This window comes from Myotis yumanensis, unplaced genomic scaffold (genome assembly GCF_028538775.1).
Source record: "Myotis yumanensis isolate MYYU_CA2020_CCGP unplaced genomic scaffold, mMyoYum1.0.hap1 SCAF_16, whole genome shotgun sequence".
NCBI lineage: Eukaryota > Metazoa > Chordata > Mammalia > Chiroptera > Vespertilionidae > Myotis > Myotis yumanensis.
In genome coordinates this window covers 24,159,906-24,180,512 of record NW_027223767.1, presented here as the reverse complement: position 1 = coordinate 24,180,512, position 20,607 = coordinate 24,159,906, and the positions used below count along the sequence as shown (strand labels likewise).

Here is a 20,607-nt window from a genome sequence, read left to right as displayed (position 1 = left end):
CCAGCTCCTCCAGCCACCTCCCTCTCTACTGGTCCACATCTATACACACTGCTCCACTCATCACCATCCCTTCTCTCTGTAATCCACTCATGTCTTCACTTAGCTCCCACTACTCCACCGAGACGGATCATCAAGGACCCCGAGCATCCCTAGAGACACCCTTTCTTGTCCCATTAGAAGGTCATCTCATTCAGATACTCAGCACTCCTCACCCGAGTGCCCCATTCTTCTGGAAAACTCCTCCTCCCTGGGATCCAGGATACCACACTTCCCTAGTTTTGTTATTTCACTGGCTGCTCCTTCTTGGGGACCTTTTTAGGTCCTCCTCCACCTGACCCCTGAAGGTGGGCATTCCCCCTGGCCCTCTTCTCTTCACTCTCTAACACCTTTCAAGTGGTTTCACCCAAAATTAAACAGCAGATATACACTACTCCCAAATGTCTTATCCCAACGCAGACCTCTCCTCCGAGCTCTACATGCCTATGCGTGACCTGACGCCATCATCTCTCCACCCCCCAAAACTGCTCCTACCCTACTTTTAACCATGAATAAATGGCAAGAGAAACGTAGGAATTTATTCATTCAGTCAACAAATAGTTGCTGAGGACTTGCTATGTGCAGTTTGTTGACGATACGGTGCTAAGCAAGTATAGACATGGTCTTCTCCAAGGAGCTCAAGGAGCCAGGTGAAGGGAAAATCACACACACACACACACACACACTGACTCACTCTAAAGGACAGGTGTGTGAGATCTGAGGAGAACTGAGCCTGTTCAGTGTTCAGAGAGGCCAGGGAAGGCTTCCCTGAGACAGTGGGCTGAGATCAGGATGAGTGAGAGTTACCAGGTGAGAGAGGAGCGAAGAACCATTAGAGCAGAGGAAACCGCACGTGCAGGGCCCTGTGGCCGAAGGAGAAAGGGATGAAGACAACGTGTAAGGTCTTAGAGAAGGCTCATGTGCGGGAGTGAAGAACGGAGGCAGGAGAGGTAGGCTGGAGCCAGACCACGTTAAGGAATTCCCTTGATTTTTTCATTCTCCAGACAAATAGGTCCTGTGAATATTATTTTCCAAACACAGTTGGTCTCAACTCACCCTCTTCTCCCCACTGCCACTGCTGCCTTCCTAGGCCAGGCTGTCGCTGTCTCTCTCCTAGATTATTGTAACGTCCCCTTTTAATTGGTCTCTTTGCTACCATTCTTGCCCTCCCCCCTTCCCTCCTCCCCTAAGATTCTCCATACTGAGGTCAGAATGATCATTTTAAAAATTCAAATTTGATGGCACTGTCCCACCTTCAAATCCTCCACTCTCCATTGCACTGAGATGCATTCAAATTCTTCCCAAGACTAAAAACCACACCCGAGACTTACACAAATAAAAAGTGGAACAGAAAGCAATCTCATCAACCAGCAAAACAGAAAAGAAAATGTTAGACTTGAAAAAAATAAAATGTTTGCCACGCAGAAAACAGACCAAGGGTTAAAGTGACCAGCTTTTACAAACGGACGATAAAAAGGTAACAGCCCCAAAGACACCTGCACAAAGGATAGAGCCAGGCAATGCTCAGAGTAGATTTAAATACCTCCTATGACAAGATGCTCAGATACACTATTCATGAAAATTAAAGAAAGAATGAGCTATAACTATGTACCCATAAAAATCAGTAAATTTAACATTTAAAATCAGCATGTCCTTTGGTCTGGCAAGCTCATTCCTGGGCGTCCATCCAACTGAAATAAAAGCACTTGTGCGTAGAGAGAGAGAGATGTACGGGGCCAACTGCAGCATTGTTTGCAGTGGCAACGAAGGAAACAAGGTGAATGCCTTAGGAGGAGGACGGCTAATACATGATGGAACCATCACCGCACACTGGTACACAGACAAACAGAATGGAGCAGACGCCATCCGTGGACTTGAAGGGGCCTTCCACGAAGCATTATTGAGTGAGAGAAGCAAAATGGGGGGTGTGAGAGGGGACCATCTGAGCGAGGGACCCCCAAAGCAAGTGCCCTGGGCTTGCCAGTCGGTCGGTCAGCTTTGCTTTTCTCAGATCATTTTCGAACAGAGATGCTCACAGTCAGGGGTGTTGATGTAGACTGTGATGGCCAAAAAGGATCATGACCAAAGTCTCTAAAAGCCTGAAGCTACTTTCAAGGGACCTCTGAACACATCCTCACAGCAATTCACTAAAACTGCAACTGAGCCTGGCGGGCACAGCACAGTGGTTGAGTGTAAACCTATGAACCAGGAGGTCACGGTTCAATTCCGGTCGGGGCTCGTGCCCGGCTGTGGGCTCCATCCCCAGGAGGGGGTGTGCAGGAGGCAGGCAATCAATGAGTCTCTCTCATCACTGATGTTTCTCTCTCTCCCCCTCATCCTTCCTCTCTGAAATCAATAAAAATATATTTTTTTAAAAAGTAAATAAGATAAAATGAAACTGAGACCCACACCAGGCCCAGAGAACACGAGCTGAAATCCCACCTTCGCGAAGGCGTCCCTGCCGTAGCACGCTTCCTGCTCCGTGTGCTGCTTGTCAATGATGTCACGCCCTGTGGCCACAGTCCGGTAAAGAAGGGCTTTCTCAACCATGTCCGTCTTGGTGGAGAGCAATTCTGCTATGATGGATACGACCTTGCCGTTTTCAATGAGAGGCGTGTCACCATCCACTACAAACTTTAAATTTCCCTATACCAGGAGTGAAGAAATGAGACACACCATTGCCAATGAGATTCTGAAACAGTATGTCAGGGATACAGTTATATAATGCAAAGTGACTTTGTCTGTAGCACATATTTTCCTAAATAGCCTATCTCATAAAAGAGTAATATGCAAATTAACCATCACTCCAACACAAAGATGGCGGCGCCCAGTCCTCTCAGCCCCACTGGAGTCCTCTGGTCCTGGGGGGTGGCCACTGAGAGCAGGGCCTGCTTGGCCGGCACCCCAGTGACCCGGGAGCGGTCAAGCGGGCCCTGCAGACAGCAGAGAACCACGGGGAGCGGGCCTAAGCCATCAGTAGGACATCCCCTGAGGGCTCCCGAATTGGGGAGGGTATAGGTCGGGCTGAGTGACCCCCCCCCCCCTCTGCCCCCGTGCATGAATTTCATGCACCGGGCCTTTGGTATGACATATAAATACCTAGTGCTTCATCCATTATTTTTCCTCTCTTCTCCAGAAACCTGTCTCTTTTAACTTTCAGTATATGTTTTTGATGGGTAGATGTTTTATATTTTGATGTAGTCAAATCTATGCATCTTTTGCTTATGAATCTTTCTTGTGTGTCATACTCAGACCATCTGTACTCCAAAGATTTTATAAGTATTCAATATTTTCTTCTAGTAGTTGAACAGTTTTTTCGTACATTTAAGCTTTTAATCCACCTAGAATTTGTCTGTATGCAGGGTAAAGTAAGAGTCTAACCTTGTTTTTTTCTGATAGTTTGTTAGTTGCTCCAATAATACTTATTGAATGTTCAGCTTTTCGTCCTGATTTGAAATGTTACCTCTATTATATATTAAATCCTCTCCAAGTTGTTGAGTCTATTTATATTCCATTCATTCAAGAAACACTTACTAACCAAGTGTCCAGCACATCAGCTAATCGGTTGATTAAGCTGGTGAATTTTGCAACAAGTTTTAAGGTTTTATAGCTTTTATTATCATTTAAAATCTGGTAAAAATTAGTCATGTTTCCTCTCCCCCCTTCCTCCTACTCTACTCTTCTTCTTTAATACATTTTTATTTGCTCCTCTTACATGTTTACTGTTCCAGGTAAATTCTACAACGATTATGGCAACTTCAAAACAAAATTTCTATTTGGATTCCGGAGGATACTGTTTTAACTATATTTATAAAGTAGTTTTAGGAATGAGACAATTTATCACATTAAAGTCTCCCAGTCAGAAACATAAGGTATCATTTACATTGCTGCAAAGTATTTTTATATAGGTCCTGATTCATTTAGAGTTAAATCTTATGGTAAAGTGCAAGGTGATTTTTATTCCATATTTGAATTCATGCTGTCGCTCATTTATTGTAAGGTTGCGTGTTCATTATGTTTTAAACATGTCCAAATATACAGGGGCGGGCAAACGTTGGTTGACAGTTGTTTGCATGGAAAAAGACCCGCAGGCTATGATGATTACAACAGCTGAATTAACCCAAAAGAATGTCACAGTGCAACTGTGAACCTACTTTTGCCCACCCCTGCACAGATGGTTAATGAAAGAAATCTAACCCAGGGTTCCTCCCTTCCTCTGGGTTTGGTGTGGGGTCGTGGGAAACAACTGGACCATAATGCGGCCAGCGTGGTCCATGGTGCTGGCGGCCGTGAACTCTGTGCCTCTGACCCAGTCATGCTGCCCCCCGTTGGGCTCATCCCCGAACCTGCAAAACGAAACCATCAAAACTCCGGTTCCAATAATCTATGGCTCCAATGTTTCCAATGCTGTTAGGAATTTATTCTGTCCAAAAGTTTTCAGTCACATCGTTGCTGAATTCTTTCATTCTTGAGATGAACCACTTCAAAGTCAGACATACCAATGGGATAATTAAGTCAAGCCACAGTCTCAAATCCTATCGTGGCTTGGAAAATATTATTATATGGTGGAGAGAACTCTTGATGGAGAAATTTCTTCAAAACATTACTTCTGAAATCTATAGGGGGGGAAAAAACCACACCCAAACTCTTCTGAAAGAGCATCCTACCTCCACAGGGAGGTGACAGATTCTGAGAGACGTCCCTACTCACCAAGTGAAGAATAGTCGCCAAAATTTTATACACCGTCTGAATCTCCTCAGGTTTGAAGCCAATTACTTTCATGGCATCGGCTACCACTTTGAATTCGGCGGCATCATTGATAGAAGACTAGGAATGAAAATGGAAAAGTTAAGTCACAGGCATTTCACATGAGCATTAAAACAATGATGAGACGAAATTTAAGTTTAGTCAAGGTCTTGATGCTTGTGTCGTACGTCATTGAGAACGCAGAGAAAATAAAAATGACTTCCAGGGCAGAAACGTCCTGCAGCACCAACAACGCCCACTGTGTGTGAGAGCTGCTGTCACTCCTGGACCCTCCAGGGAGGGAGCAAGTCCTGAGATGACTCAGCGAAGCCGATTGCTGCTCTGGGATGAAGGAAGGAAACAGCAGGGGATGTGAGCTCCAAAGGGAAACCCTGGCTGTGGAGCCTCCAAGACACACGCATGCTTGGCACCGTCTCCTGGGCCTTTGGTCCCTCACTCGGTCTTGCCGAGGCTGGAAACAGCACTCCCTCTCCTGCACGGCCAGGCTTTCTATTTCACAGGTGAGGAAAAGAAGACCCTCAACGCAAAGCAACCTGCCTCAATCATTCAGTGAAGCTAGTAGTCAACAGTCTGGGCCTATAATTTCACCTTTTCACAGACATTCAGTGCCTCTGACCTTCTAACTGGTTCGGGGGGTTTGCTGTAGATGAAATGTCTGTGTCCGCGCAGAATTCCCAAGTTGAAATCCTAACCCCAAAGGCGATGATTTTAGGAGGCAGGGCCTTCGGGAAGCGATGAGGTCATGAGGGTGGAGCCCTCACAATGGGGTTAGTGCCCTTTTATCAAAGAGGCACAGAGATTAGTTGTCCCTCCTGCCCTGTGAGGAGGCGCCATCTATAAACCAGGAAGCGGGCCTTCACCAGACACTGAGTCTGCAGGCACCTTGATCATGGACTTGCCAGCCTGTGAGAAATAAAGATCTGTTGTGTATTATAAGCCACCCAGCTTATGGTATTTTTGTTGTAGCAGCCGACTGGACTAAGCCTTGAGGAGCTGTAGCCAGCAGGTTAGTGTATTAACAGAAATTCACAAGGAAGCAATGGCAACTGCCTATCTTTGAAGTTCTCTTAAAGCAGCACCCAATGGGCTTGACTGGCCCTATCCCTGGCAAGTTTCTCACCTGCTGAGAAAGGGCACAGGAAGGGGTCCTCCAGTGTCTGGGCCACAAACACGCAAGGTCCTCCACCCACCTGTTCTTTGACCCTGGGCAAGACACTTTACCTCACTGAGTCTCAATTTCCTCATGGGTAAAATGGACATAATAACATATTTCTTACAGGACTGCTGTGAAAACTGAATGAGAATTCATAGAAAGCACCTGCTTAGTTTTTAACACATAAAAAAAAACTGGACAAGTATCAGAGGTTACTGGATGGTAGGCTTCAGAATATTTTGTTTCCTTTAGGTTAATCTTTTTTAAGAAGACACTATGACCATGTATATAAGTCTTTGTTTTTATTAGAGAGGAAGAAATAAAAAGGAGGAATGGAAAACTTTGATGAAAAGGGAACCTAAACTAAATTTAGCTTAGAGAGAAGGTTAAATGTTCATTTAATTCTTGCTTTCTCGGGGGGGAGGGGCGGAGGAGGGGAGACAGTTGGGGAAGGGGCTCTGCATGACCTGGCCAAAAGTAATTTGGTCAATAAGACAATTTGATAAAAAGGAATGTTTTTTAAGTGTTGGATGTACAGTCCTTTATGCATCTTTAGTACCTCTGGCCTATCTCAGAAGCTGGAGTGTTGTCCTCTAATGTTTTGTTTTTAATTAATTTCTGGCCAAATACCCTGTTCTCTGATGAATATAAAAGTAAAAAAAAAAATCATGCAACTTAAATGTCCAATGATGGAAAATTAATTGCAAAACCCTAAATATAATTTATTTCTATGCACGGCAATAAAAATACAGGTAAACTAGTAATGGAGGTATCATTAGCTTAAGATGAATAATAAACATTTCGAAATAAAAAGAACACCTCCCACATCTTAGATCCCTGCCTTTTATAAATTCTTTTATTTTTCCCCCAATGCATTCTTTTTTTTTTTTTTAAGTATATTTTATTGATTTTTTACAGAGAGGAAGGGAGAGGGATAGAGAGTTAGAAACATCGATGAGAGAGGAACATCGATCAGCTGCCTCCTGCACACCCCCCACTGGGGATATGTCCGCAACCAAGGTATATGCTCTTGACTGGAATCGAACCTGGGACCCTTCGGTCCGTAGGCCGACGCTATATCCACTGTGCCAAAGCGGTCAGGGCCCCCAATGCATTCTTAATTATAAAGACATTTAAAATATGGAAAAGCAGAACACAAATATCTGTAATACCATCAATCCAGAATAAACTATTAAAATGTTGATCTATTTCTCTCTATATCATATTTTATGTATTTGTAAAACAGTACCTTCCCCCAACAAATTAGGATAATACTGTGACTATTGTTTCATATCCTACCATCAACAAACTATTATTAGGGTTAGCTGAAAAATGACCAGCGGAAAACCAACTAAAATAAAAGCAAAAAGTACCTGCATTGCGTGCAAGGACTCGTATGCAAGGGAAGGGGAAAAAAAAGGGTAAAACGTCAAAGCTAAACGGAAATGCTGCAAGGGTCACAAAACTACTGCTAGGCTACATCAATAGCTGAAAAAATAGTGAATGGAGAACTTTGATAGTCATTTCAACCAAAATGCTCTTAAATTTTCTCTTGTCTTAACAACTTGCCTTTGGCCAAATCACATGGTATTTTCTTTTGAGGTGGATTTCCTAATCATACAGTAACATTTTTATAGTGTCAAAATAAAAGAAGAGGATTAAAAATGAAAAGAAACCACAAGATCACAGGAGAGAAACTTCCTGTCAGATGGTGATGAGATAAAGTAATGGGTTATTAGGCAAAGTTGTCGAGTCAATCATGCGTTGCCTCTCTGCCCCTGAGAATTTTAATAAGGGAAGAGCCATTCATTTGCCTAAAGGCAGCAGGCTGGACCCGATAATCATTTAATGTCCCCTCCCATCCTCTGATTCTGTATCTGAACAATCTCAAAGAGGACACGCTCACCTTTAACTGAGCTCCGACATGGATGTAGTTGTAGGATGAAAGGGATTTCTGGAGATGCAGAGAGCGGAGCATCTGTTCAGAACCTCCTTGGAGTAGCTGAAAAATAACGCAAAGTAAATGAGCAAAACATACTAAACCAAATATACCAGATGTTCTGACAATGGCAATCGAGCTTTTATTCATTTTCTGGGCTTCATTTACTGAGGTCCTCCTGTTTCCAGCTTTAAAATTTTCTTTTGTTTCATTTTTTGTTTTTTGTTTTTTTACCTACTGAACGTAAACGGCTTCAGTAGTTATCAGTCTTGGAGAATGTTATACAATCATGAAGAAAATAACTTTGAAAGTCTTAGGTCTTTCACAACAAAACTGGCATGAAAGGTTTTTGCTTTTCCTCTGGTTATTTGTAAAGCAGAAGCCCAGGCTCTATGCTGGTTACTTGCTTAGCAGCCTCAATACCCAGACAGGTTAGAGTTGTGTTTGAGAATTCAGAAAAGTCAATATTGCTGTGGAAGTAAGAGGTACCCGCAGGCAGTCATAGACTGAATCACAATGGAAAAAACCAGCTTTTCCTCATCCATCTCTGGGTCTCAGGCAAGGAGGACAACTGGATAACTGTGAAAGTTTACACGTGGAAATCAATCTTAGTGATTTATAATTTTATTTTATAAAAATCCAAGATGGTATTGTTTAATTTGGTCACCCAGTTTATTTATAAGCACTGGTTTGTATTACATTGGGCTCTAAAAAAGTATGATAAAGTATCAGACTTGTTTTCTCAGTAGAAAGACTTGCCAACAGGAGGGCTATTCTAAAAGATTCTGTCTTAGTCGCTAAGAGCATTCCCAAAAGAGGTATTCATAGTTTTTTTTTTTCCCAAAGCAATCACAGCTTTGATAGGGTAAAGACAACAATTCTCTTGAATCATGAATTCATTTTTTAAGTACTCATAGCGCTTTATAGTCTCCAAGAGCAAAATAAATGGAGTTTGTGCTCCCACCTCTAAGTTTCCAAATTGAACAGCTTCAATTCAAAATAAAACAAAATTAATTTAACATATTCAGGATGTCCCACTTCAAAAGCTTTTACAAGTCATTTAACTGTTAGCTACACTGCAAAGAAATGCAGGCGCTGCTCAACCAAGGCAGTCACCTGGCTGGTTACCCACCTGGCAGCTCTGTCTCATAGTCATGTTACTCAAATCTCTGAGGACGCACATGGGGTAGGATGTGCGCATGCGTGTGCTGTGTCACGGGCCAATGGAGGCAAGGGAGGCAGAGGACAGGGGAGAACCCCAACATAAACACATTCATTTCCTGCACAACTGAGCAAAGGATCAATTATCTGCACCACAGATGACTAACCTGATAGAAAGAATGAAAGCTCCTTTCTCCTGGCTGTTGCACAATCACGCGAGACTAAGAAACAAACAAATTAAAATTGTTAATTTGAGAATGTACCCCTGAAACAAAACAGGAGCCACCCTCTCAGGGAGTCCTGTACCAACAGTGAGTGTAAATGTCCTGAGGATCCCATGGACAGTACCCATCGAACGAGGTCTCCTTTATGGGGTTTTCTGTGCAATTTGTTGGTAATTCTTTTTACTGCTTAAAACAGAGTTCTTGACCCTAAACATGAATTTTTTTTTGTTGTTGTTTGGAGGAAAAATTGGAAGTGGAGAGAATAGGAAGGAGCAATTAGGAATGAATAGCCTCAACATTCCCTTCCCCAGGGCCTGCTGGGATTGCAAAGCGCAATGCCTTATATTCTGTAATAAAGTCAGTTGAGTAAGATCAGTCTACAGAGACCCCTGCCTGACGTGGTTCCCAAAAGACTGCTATGAAGAGGCTGCTACTATGAAAATGCATGTTCATTCACAGGGGCCCCCTTGACAGAATATGTACATGAAGTGAAGCCATGAAACATTTGGAAAAACCCTTATAATACCTGGCATTTCCTGTCCTTTTTAAACTGCCTCTGATAGAAACACATAATTTCCTTATTAGTCTGACTTCAATTTCACAAACAAAAATGGACTATACTGCATTGTACTGCCATAAAGAGTGCTACAAATAGAAACGAGATGAAAATGAGATTTCAAATTAATCAGAAGTAAAACATATGGAAGTAGGAAAGCAATACGTTGTATACCTTAAACCTATGTACAATGCTATATGGCAGTTATATCTCAATTTAAAAAAAAAGAGTATGAACATGATTGTTTGAAAAGAGTGTCATTCAGGGAATGAACATGATAGCTCTTCTGCAATGCATTAAAAACAAACAAACAAACCAAAAAACCCCAAAACATATGGGAGGTGGTGATTTATAAAAAGGGTAGAACTGATTAGTCCTCAATTGGTGTTTGGTTAAAACTTACCCAAAAGTGGGCACACACGCACAGACTACCCACCCCTCCCACTCACATATCTAAATCTTTACCTACAAAATCTGTAACTTTGTTGAACTTCCTATTGTAAATGCTAATAAAAGAACATGAAAAGAGAATATCCTGTCACAGAAAGCTAACTGAGGAGCAGGAAGAGAGGGAGAATTAGATTAAAAGCTACTTTGACGCAATTAAAGAAATTCTCTAATTAGGTTTATAAAAACAACCTTCAGCACTTATGTTCCCCTGAGAGATCAAGCCCATTTTACCTTCTCCAGTAAGTAGTTACTGATATGTCCGCCAATAGGGTCCCCCTTGAAATCAAAGTTGATATCCATGTATTTCCCAAACCTGCTTGAGTTGTCATTACGGTTGGTTTTGGCATTTCCGAAAGCTTCCAGGACACAGTTGGACTTAAGTAGCATATTCTTCACCCTTGAACACAGACACATCAAAGCCTTTATAAAAAGTTTTAAAGGCTGGGCCTTAAAAAAAACTAGATTTCATTAAAAAGCATCCAAATATTCATACAAAGATGTTTACAACAGCACTGTTTGCTAATCAATGTACACGCCTGCCCCCCAACACAACCTAAATGTCTACCAATAGGGACGAATAGAAATAAATTACTGTTTCCCAGTATAATATATACTGATATAGAAAAATGTCCAGAATATATTAATGAGAAATTAAGTTGCAATATAATATGTATTGCAGGATCTGTGTGTGTGTGTGTGTGTACAGTCCAGGGGTGGGCAAACTTTTTGACTCGAGGGCCACAATGGGTTCTTAAACTGGACCGGAGGGCCGGAACAAAAGCATGGATGGAGTGTTTGTGTGAACTAATATAAATTCAAAGTAAACATCATTACATAAAAGGGTACGGTCTTTTTTTTTTTTTTTTTTTTTTTTAGTTTTATTCATTTCAAACGGGCCGGATCCGGCTCGCAGGCCGTAGTTTGCCCACGGCTGGTGTACACATATGTGAGTGAATGTGCTCATGCACATGTGTTAGTAAATGCTTTTAAAAAATCTAGAGGGAACAGTACACTTCACTATGGTTACCTAGGCTGATGGGGTAGGTAGGGTGGGATTTCAGGAAAAGTTCACCTCCAATGTAATGCTGTAATTTTTAGTTTTTCTTTTAAATAAACATGTTTTATTTACATAAAGAATAATCTTAAAATAGTGTGCTCTGAAAAGAAAGGGTGAAACAGAAAATGAGACAACTTCTAAAAGTACTTGCTTATAAAGCCTAGAATTGTGAAATTAATTGCACTTACTTATATGTCATCAGTGTGGTTTTTATTGTTTTACAAATTGCTCATCATTTCATTTGAAGCTCTATGGCATCTCTCTTGTATCAGTTAATTCATTTTTCAAAATATATATACTTTTATTGATTTCAGAGAGGAAGGGAGAAGGAGAGAGATAGAAACAACAATGATGAGAGAGAATCCTTGACTGGCTGCCTCCTGCACGACCCCTACTGGAGATTGAGCCGTGACCTCCTGGTTCATAGGCTGATGTTCAACCACTGACCCATGCTGGCTGCGCAGTTAATTCATTGTTTTGTTTTGTTTTTTAATATATTTTATTGATTTTTCACAGAAAGGAAGGGAGAGAGACAGAGAGCCAGAAACATCGATGAGAGGGAAACATCGATCAGCTGCCTCCCGCACATCTCCCACTGGCGATGTGCCCCCAACCCAGGCACATGCCCCTGACCGGAATCGAACCCGGGATCCCCCAGTCCGCAGGCCGACACTCCATCCACTGAGCCAAACCGGCTTCGGCTAATTCATTGTTTAATGATTGCTATCCTTTTACAGAGCAGTCTCTCCTGGTGGACATATTTTAACTTCGTCCTACTACTTATGTCTTTTTTATTTCACTGACAGAATTCATCTCATATGAACATACCTGCAGGAGTAACCGGGGAAGGGAGGACCCAGCTGGCAGCCGGAAGGAAGGCCCTGGCTGGCAGCCAGAAGGCCCCGATTGGCTCTGATCACCAGCCAGGCCTAGGGACCCTACCCGTGCGTGAATTTCATGCACCGGGCCTCCAGTATGCCATATTCCACTACACCAACTGGGTTTAGTTATAAAATCAATTTTGTTCTCAGCCAGTTATTCTCCGGAGCTCTTAAGGAAATTTTAAAAACTTACTCATATTTTTGTCTTATTTAGATTGCAAAGACAGAATGAGAAGTGGGAAATGTGTCACAAAGAACAAAAATATATCTTCTGCCCTGACCATCCAGCCCAATTGCAACAAAAAGAAGAAAGCCCACATCGGGTAGTGTACTCTAAATTCTCTTCTCTCACATCAAACCAGCATCCCTTCTTTCTATTCATAAAATTGAAGATGGAGATATGTTTATGGAGTGTTGCTCTTCAGTGAGGGAATATTGAGTTTCAAAGTAGCAACTCTGAAAAAATCCTTTTTTCTCTTCAAAAAGTCCACACCACATAAGAAAGTTGAGTCATGTTGCTTTATAGCCACATTTCTTCCTTTCTTTTAAAATAAACCCATCTAGCCCTGGCCAGTGTGGCTCAGTTGGCCCCATGTACCACAGGATTGCTTTGATTCCCGGGTGGGGCACATACCCAGGTTGTGGGTTTGATCCCTGTTGAGGTACATACAGGAGGCAACTGATCGCTGTTTCTCTCTCACATCAATGTTTTTCTCTCTCTCACTCCCTCTCCTTTCTTCTCTCTTTAAAATAAAATAAAAACACCATATTTTTATTTTAAAAAACAAACAAAAACTAAATGAAAAACCCATCCATTCATTCCTTACACATTTACAATGTAAATACTATGTGCCAGTCACTGTGGTAACTGCGGGGCCCCAGGCAGTGCCCGGGAGCTCTATTACTCATCTTGCAGTGAGTGGCACCCTGGGGTGGCTGAAACCCTTTCAGAAAATAAATCATACTTAGAACCTCTACATTCAGGAGTTCTAGTTGTAATAATGATGGCATGGATCTGCCTCCCAGAGCCCCTGCACACTCAGGGACCTAGGGCTCCTCAGAACACCACTTTTAAAAGACAGAAATAGAAAGAGCAAGAAACCTGGGCGCATTTGCACCGTAAAAACCGCCAGTGTGAATTATAATGTCTTTGCTGACCACATACAACAATTAAGGAAGCAGTTATAAACTAGAAAAGAAACACTTTCATCTGTTTCAGAATAATCTTATTTTATCTTTATGTAAAGCTTATACCACAGTAGTCAGCTTTTTTTCCTATTAAAAACAAATATAGAGCCCGGCTGGCATGGCTCAGTGGTTGAGCGTCGACCTATGAATCAGGAGGTCAAGGTTCGATTCCCTATCAGGGCACATGCCCTAGTTGCAGGCTTGATCCCCAGTAGGGGACATGCAGGAGGCAGCCAATCAATGATTCTCTCTCATCATTGATGTTTCTCTCTCTCTCTGAAATCAATAATATATTTAAAAATAAAAACAAATATAGAAATAGAGTGATATAAATACAAGTAGAGACAGCATGTGATATGAGAATCAAAGCAGTTTATCATCAATAAATAGTTGATACATATCAGAGTTTAGGTCTAGCCGATTCTATGTAGAAAGTAAAGCTCTAATCAGAATTTCTCTCCATTAGGAGGTTGCCCTTACCTTTCGATCTCGGCTCTCTGGCTGGGGTTGGTGATGGCCGCAATGTACTGCATGATGTACTTACTGGCTTCGGTTTTGCCAGCTCCACTCTCCCCTGGGGGAAAATTGTGCCAGGCTTAAGCAAGCTCATTTTTAATGGGGTAATTTAAAATTGTCATGTTAGTTACTTATTTAAAATCCCTATGTTTTAATGTTTGCCTTTTTTGGAGTTTTGTCATCCTGTCTTGATGTGGTATTGGTTCTAGCCAAGTTGAAAAAAATAAGACTATTGTAGAAGTAAAGAAACATATAGATTACAAATCAAGATATATTTAGTAAAAAAATCATGAACTAAAATGTGATAAACTAGTTCCTAAGACTAGTCTTAGCCCTTTGCAGTGATTCTTGTCTCGTAGGAAAAAAGTAAGTTAATGATTCAAACAAGTAGCCACAACTAAATGAATAGTACCTTTTTTCTATAACAGTATTTCTTTTCATTTTACTGGGGACAAAATAATTCTTTCAGAAAATGAAAATTAGAGCAATTTTGGTAAAAAACAACAACAAAAAACAGGCAGCAAGCAAGCTTCAGACACATGGTATCACAGAAAAAGCATGACAACTGGTAAAAGGGGGAAGAAAAGGTCAATTTTGAATTACCTACCCCAATTTTTAAATGTTTATACCTTCTGACCCCAAAATTCTACCTGTAAATATTTATACTGTGGAAATAATAAAATACTAGTATAGTAATAGTCATCGTACTTTTCAAAAGGCTTTTTGCTGGCTACATATCATAGCTAAAATCTGAAAATAATATGCTCATAAATAGAGGATAGGGGAAATAAACTATGATTTGGTAGACTACTACACAATTATCTGATGAAAAGGTGTCCATTATATTCTGTTAAGTGAAAAAAACAAGGTATGTAATAGCAGCTATAACATAATTCTATAATTGTGCATTTACGACATAATTATATATGCATGTGTAACTATATGTATTTGTACATGAAAGAAAAGGTATAAAAGGATAAACACTATTGTTCATAGTGCTACTGCTGAAATTATTCTTTTTTGGGGGAGGGGGAGAGAGATAGTCTAAGGGAACGGACTTTTTGTGTTCACTTAATACAATCAGGCAATATTGCTTAACATAGTTTGTTTTCATAGAATGTAGTCCTAGGCTATCATTCTCTAACTCCTAACTCTTCTGACCCTTGAAGTAGAAACACAACTGCTTTACCTACCACTCAGAGCTGTTGCAATAATCAAAATGGAATAAAGATCATAAAAATGTTTTCAAAAGTATAAAGACACTCATTCAAAATGTGAGGTGCCAGTAGCACCAGAAGAAGTTTCCACAGTTTGGGGGAAGCCCTCCTGGGTCAGCTCCCCTCCTTGGGCCTTTGGGGTCCGTCTCCCTCCTGGTGGCGCACCCCCAGCTCTCTGGGCCTATTTCGGGGCCCCCTCAACACTAGCTCCCTTTCACCACTCTGACTGAGCTCATTCTTTCATTCTTGGTACCAGGATTTCATTTTCTCGGTTTCGCCCTGTCATTACCTAAAATAACTTTTGTTACAATTTGTCCGGTGCTTTTATGTGTTTGAGATGGAAGGAATTTCCATGGCAGCTCAGTCTACAAAACTGTCTAGAGGCCCATCCAAACGTAACATGTATTTTGTAAATGAACCAAGACTAGAGGGTGGTGGGAAATGATATAAATAATTTTGTATGTTCGTCACATTTTTTTTTTCTTCTAAAAATTGCTTACGTTTCTAACTTCAAAAAAAGATCTAATGAAACATTTGGATCCTTGAGTGCCTAATAAATGAAATACAGTCTAACCTTGGAAGTACAGGGGAGCCCCTCCCTAAAATACCTGATATCACAATACAAGTGTCTTTGGATCTCCGCTTCATGGCCTTGTAGGCGGCATCGGCAATAGCAAACAGGTGAGGCGGCCTCTCGTACAGCTCCCGGCCTTTATACTGCTCAATCGTCTCTCGCCCATAGATGTTCAGCGACTTGTAGGGATTTACAGAAACGACAACTTCTCCGATGAATGTGTAGATGCGCCCCTTTTCAAACCTGTGCAGAAGTAAAAGAAACGGAAGACGTAGACGAGGTTACACAGAGATGCTATTTCTTTTTTTCCTGTGCATCTCTTCTCTCCAAGAAAATCCAAACGCCACAGGCACAAAGTTTCTGAACTGCTGTCTCCTTGGTTCTGAGTTTGCAGTTTAGAGATGACCGTTTGAGGCTGGGCTGAGAGGCTGCTGCTGGGAAGGCCCAGTAGGTGTCAGAAGCCAAGAAAGAAGAAAGAATCTAATTCTGTGAGGGGCAGGGGATTCCTAATTTCCAAAACAGAGAAGGTACAGTAAGAGGGGGAAGGAGGGACAGCTGGAGACAACCTAAGCGCTCTAGGAAGAAAAATTAAGTTAAACCAGGTCTTGCATCAACTGAGCCAGATTTTCAATTATACAGAAAAAGGTCCAAATACATGTATTTCTCTTCCCTCTTGAAACCCCACTCAAATGTCAGAAAAGGGACAAAAAACGGTGAATCCATAACAGAGAGGATGGCAGAGGAGACGTTTCTGGCATAAGTCAAATCCATTTTTTGAATGGCTGCCTAAAATCCCATGGGGTGGGTAGTCATTATTTATTTAACCACCCCCCTTCCTTCCTGCTATTTTGAATAACACTGTAGAAAACACTCCTGACACAAAACCTTACAAATCAGGCCTAGCTGATTTGGCTCAGTGGATAGAGCGTCAGCCTGCAGACTGAAGGGTCTTGGGTTTGATTCTGGTCAAGGGCACATGCCTCGGTTGTGGGCTCCATCCCTAGTAGGGGGAGTGCAGGAGGCAGTCAATCAATGATTCTCTCTCATCACTGATGTTTCTCTCTCTCTCTCCCCCTCTCCCTTCCTCTCTGAAATCAATAAAAATATATTTAAAAAACAAATAAGAAAAACCCTACGAATCAGTGCTTTTATTTCTATTGGACAGATCACCAGAATGGGATAACTGGTCTTAAGGTTTATGGGTTTTAAAAAGTTTTTATAATATGATCCTACCTTTTTACCATAAAAGGCTAACAAGCCACCCCATATATGATTGGCATATGTAACTGCACATAGATATATTTTATACATGATTACAAAAGCATGAAAAATATTGAAGACTGCATGCCATGTCTTATGTATCCTTTATACATATAATAGGGTAAAGAGGAGGAAGGCCATGTGGGGAGTTGGAAGAAGCCATAGGAACAAAGAAAAAAAGAGTAACACCCCCCCCCCAAACAAAACCCAATGCCTAGCATACGTGTCTACATTTACAAAGAAAAGATTTTTAAATTTAGAAAGCCCAGACACAGTCACTATGTACATATCAACTCACACATATAAACATATATGAACCGGAGCTAGGCCAACACCCAAGTGGACAAGTGATTGCCACCATCACACTCCACCTGCCGAGACCACAGGCAGACACACACGTCACTTCCCGAGAGCAGCCTGCAGGGAGCGCCACGATGGGCAGAACGCTGACCTGGGCAGCAGCCGTGTCTCCAGCACGCTTGCTGTGGGGCCAGTGCGGCAGGGCAAGAACCTTAAGCCTTTGGGACCACAAGGCCAAAAAGTACCTTCAACTTCCTTCGCATGACAACGAAGGCTGTGGCTATAATTAGGAGTGGAAACAAACAGATGTTGATAATGTCAACAGTAAATTAAAACCAAGATTTCTATCAAGTGGTGGCGTATATTTAAATAGGAGCTATGAACCGCACCAGGGTTTTCTGTGCCTTTTTCTGCAGTGGTTTTCCTGTGCATCCTCCGACTGTGAGCAAGTTTAAGGGTGGCTGCAAGTCCTCTGCATCTGGGTCTGAATGCTCACATTGCAAACTTATTAACCTTAACCATGAGACCTCGGGAAAGCTACTTAGCCTCCAGGTGTTTCAGCTTCTTCATCTGTGAGATGGTGATAATTACACCCCTCTCCCCCTGGCACTGTGCAAGGACTTTAAAAAAGAGGCAATTAATTTTATGTTTCCAATTATGTTATGCAGGAAGGAGATTTTTAATAAATGCTTTCATTTTATTATCATTGCTACTTAAATCACAGCAATCCCAACACACAAGGAATTAATCCGGTGATCATTCGCTTGCGCCAATAAACCAGTGGCTAGTCACAAGCAAAATGTCTACACAGCTCATGCTCAAAGACACACAAAAGTAATAAAAAGCGAAGGCTCACTACCCAGCCTGTCTAGCTTAACCTTCAAATTTGCATGACATGCTCAACAGCTGTCTTCAAGGATAAGAGTCAAAAACAAATCAAAACAGGATTCTTTTAGTTTTACAAAACACTGTCCACACAGGAAAAAAGGAAGAGAGAAAAGGAGAGAGAGAGAGAGAGAGAGAAGAGAAGAGAAGAGAAGAGAAGAGAAGAGAAGAGAAGAGAAAAGAATATTAGAAAAAATTACCTCATGAGTGTGGAACTTGGTGACTAAGAGGTACAGCAAATAACACATGAGATTAGAATGTTCTAAGAGTCCAGGTCTGTCTAATCATGACTTTCCCCAAAATTCACTTTATTTCAAATTAAATGATTTTGTTAATTAAAAGTTCTAGGTGACATGGAAAACACACGGACAGAACGATCACAGGCATAATTATTAACTTGGAGAGAGAGTCAAAGGTTCATCCAAATACGGTATTAAATACAAAGCTTCACCCCTTACAAAACATCCCAGGCGTATCTTATTTGAAACCATGGTTATCAAAGACGAAATTTTAATTTGCTTAGGCTGAAAACGACCGCTAGAGGGTGCCAGCAGACGCATGAACACCAATCCAAGGTTTCAATTTGCTCTGGAAAGTCTTCGGGGATGAAGTCAGCTTCCCGGAGGTAATGTGGTCACCTGCCCCGTTTGCCTCCAGGGGCAAATGCTGTAATGATCCATGGGAAGATGCCACCGCTTACAAGAGACCAAGATCGACTTTGTACCAGACACTGGGGCCTGGACTCTGGGATTTAAGAAAAGAAAAAGAACAGGGAAGTACTGCAAATAGATAATAACAGCAGAGTATGACAGGTAAGATAATGAAAGCATGTACTGCCGTGGCCAAGATGACCGCACGCCCTTTCAATGAGGAGCCCTAAAGAGAAGTCTGTGAACTCCAGAGCAGAGTACAAGGTCTTCTGTGTTCTGGTCTTAGGTTCTCTTCACGTGACTCTCCTAATTACCCATCAACACCTCCCCGTCTCCTCTTTCTCTACCAAGCTCACCTCCACATTAATGAGCTGTTTATAGTTCCCACGAGCACCATGACTTCATGGTTTGCTCCTGGGGTTCATTCTGTCCTTTCCCCACCTGGTCTCTTCCTCCCCCAGCTGCTTGGCAGGTTCTCAATTCTTCAAAAGCCTCCACATCAGCTCCTCTAGGAAGCCGGTCTTGATACCCCATGTCGAACGCCAAGACCCCATCAAGAACGCCAGGATGACGGTATTTGCTCTGTTCAGACATTTTCTTGGGAACTCCCCCAAAGAGTTCAAATAAGCTGAACAGCCATTGATGTTGAAAGCTGAATTTCTTTTAAGAAGTTCAAAACTATTTATCGAATGGGCCAGCTGTTTTCCACTGGCTTCTGAATGAAAAACGAGGTTCCAAAAGGGTTTTGAATTAATGAGTGGCAACAGAGAAAATGTAAGAATGCCTCCGGAGGAGGACAACAGTCTTTTTGTACAAGAATTTGGAAACATTTATTTAAACAACAGCCACTAGAAGGACTCTGTTTCCAGGAGTAGAGAGCACTGACAGCCCAGGGTGTGAGCTGGCCACGGAGAAATGTGAACGATCTGCAGTGGATACTCCTCACCGGCCTCTTATACGGAGCCAGGAGCTGGGTGACTGTGTGTATGACACTTCAGAACATTTTTGGAAAACTAACAAAACACGGTGTTCCCCAAAATATGTATACACACTGTAACAGCTGAGAGCTCAATTTCGAAAAGGAAATGTATTTTAATAAACGTGCCTTTATGATTATTCAAAATGTGTGTATACATTTTGGGGGGATACCCTGTGTATGAGGTAGGCTGGTAGCTCCTACCGTTGCTGAACAAAGTGGTGAATGTAATGGATGAGGTTAGGGATTCAAATCCCCACCTCCAGTGCCACGAAGTGACCTGAAAACGTTTGCGGGTGCCCTGAAGGAGAGAGCCTGGTCTCCCACACCTGGGGCTGAGATCCCCGGCGAGCACAGCGCCTCCTTTTGGGCTGCAGTGAGAAGGACACAGCAATCACTGCTGTAGTGTCTATCCAACAGCATAGAACCTGAGTCCAATCAGGAGGGAGCCTAAGACAAACCTACACTGAAGCACATGCTACAAAAGAACTGAAAAGTTTTGCAGTCAAGAAAACAGAGAAAGGGGCTGAATAATATTCCAGATTATAAGAAGTCAGAGACATAACCGCTAAGCACAAGGCCTGCTCCAAGGAAGTTTCTGGTGGTATTCTTGCAATTTTTCAGTACATCTGAAATTATATCAGAATTAAAAGTTGCTCACAAAAATCCAATTTCCAAGCTTCTTTATGCAGTAGGATTAAAATTTTATTCATCTTGAATAGACAACACAGACTTGGGAATAGATTCAAAAGACAAAAATGAAGAGCTAGTGACAAGTGTTTCATCTTTTACACAGCTTCCCTCATCACAGAACTTT

General features: G+C 41.8%; 1 protein-coding gene across 1 annotated transcript in view; it reads right to left on the bottom strand.

Moving 5' to 3' along the window:
• MYO1D (myosin ID) overlaps window positions 1-20,607 on the bottom strand; it is a 273,264-nt gene that overhangs the window by 175,126 nt on the left and 77,531 nt on the right. The window contains exons 2-8 of the mRNA XM_070394306.1: window positions 15,754-15,962; window positions 13,893-13,986; window positions 10,518-10,683; window positions 9,224-9,277; window positions 7,863-7,958; window positions 4,747-4,863; window positions 2,479-2,682 (exon numbers count right to left, since the gene is read on the bottom strand). Of these exons, the coding sequence (XP_070250407.1) occupies window positions 2,479-2,682; window positions 4,747-4,863; window positions 7,863-7,958; window positions 9,224-9,277; window positions 10,518-10,683; window positions 13,893-13,986; window positions 15,754-15,962 (940 nt within the window). The remainder of the gene's footprint in view (window positions 1-2,478; window positions 2,683-4,746; window positions 4,864-7,862; window positions 7,959-9,223; window positions 9,278-10,517; window positions 10,684-13,892; window positions 13,987-15,753; window positions 15,963-20,607) is intronic.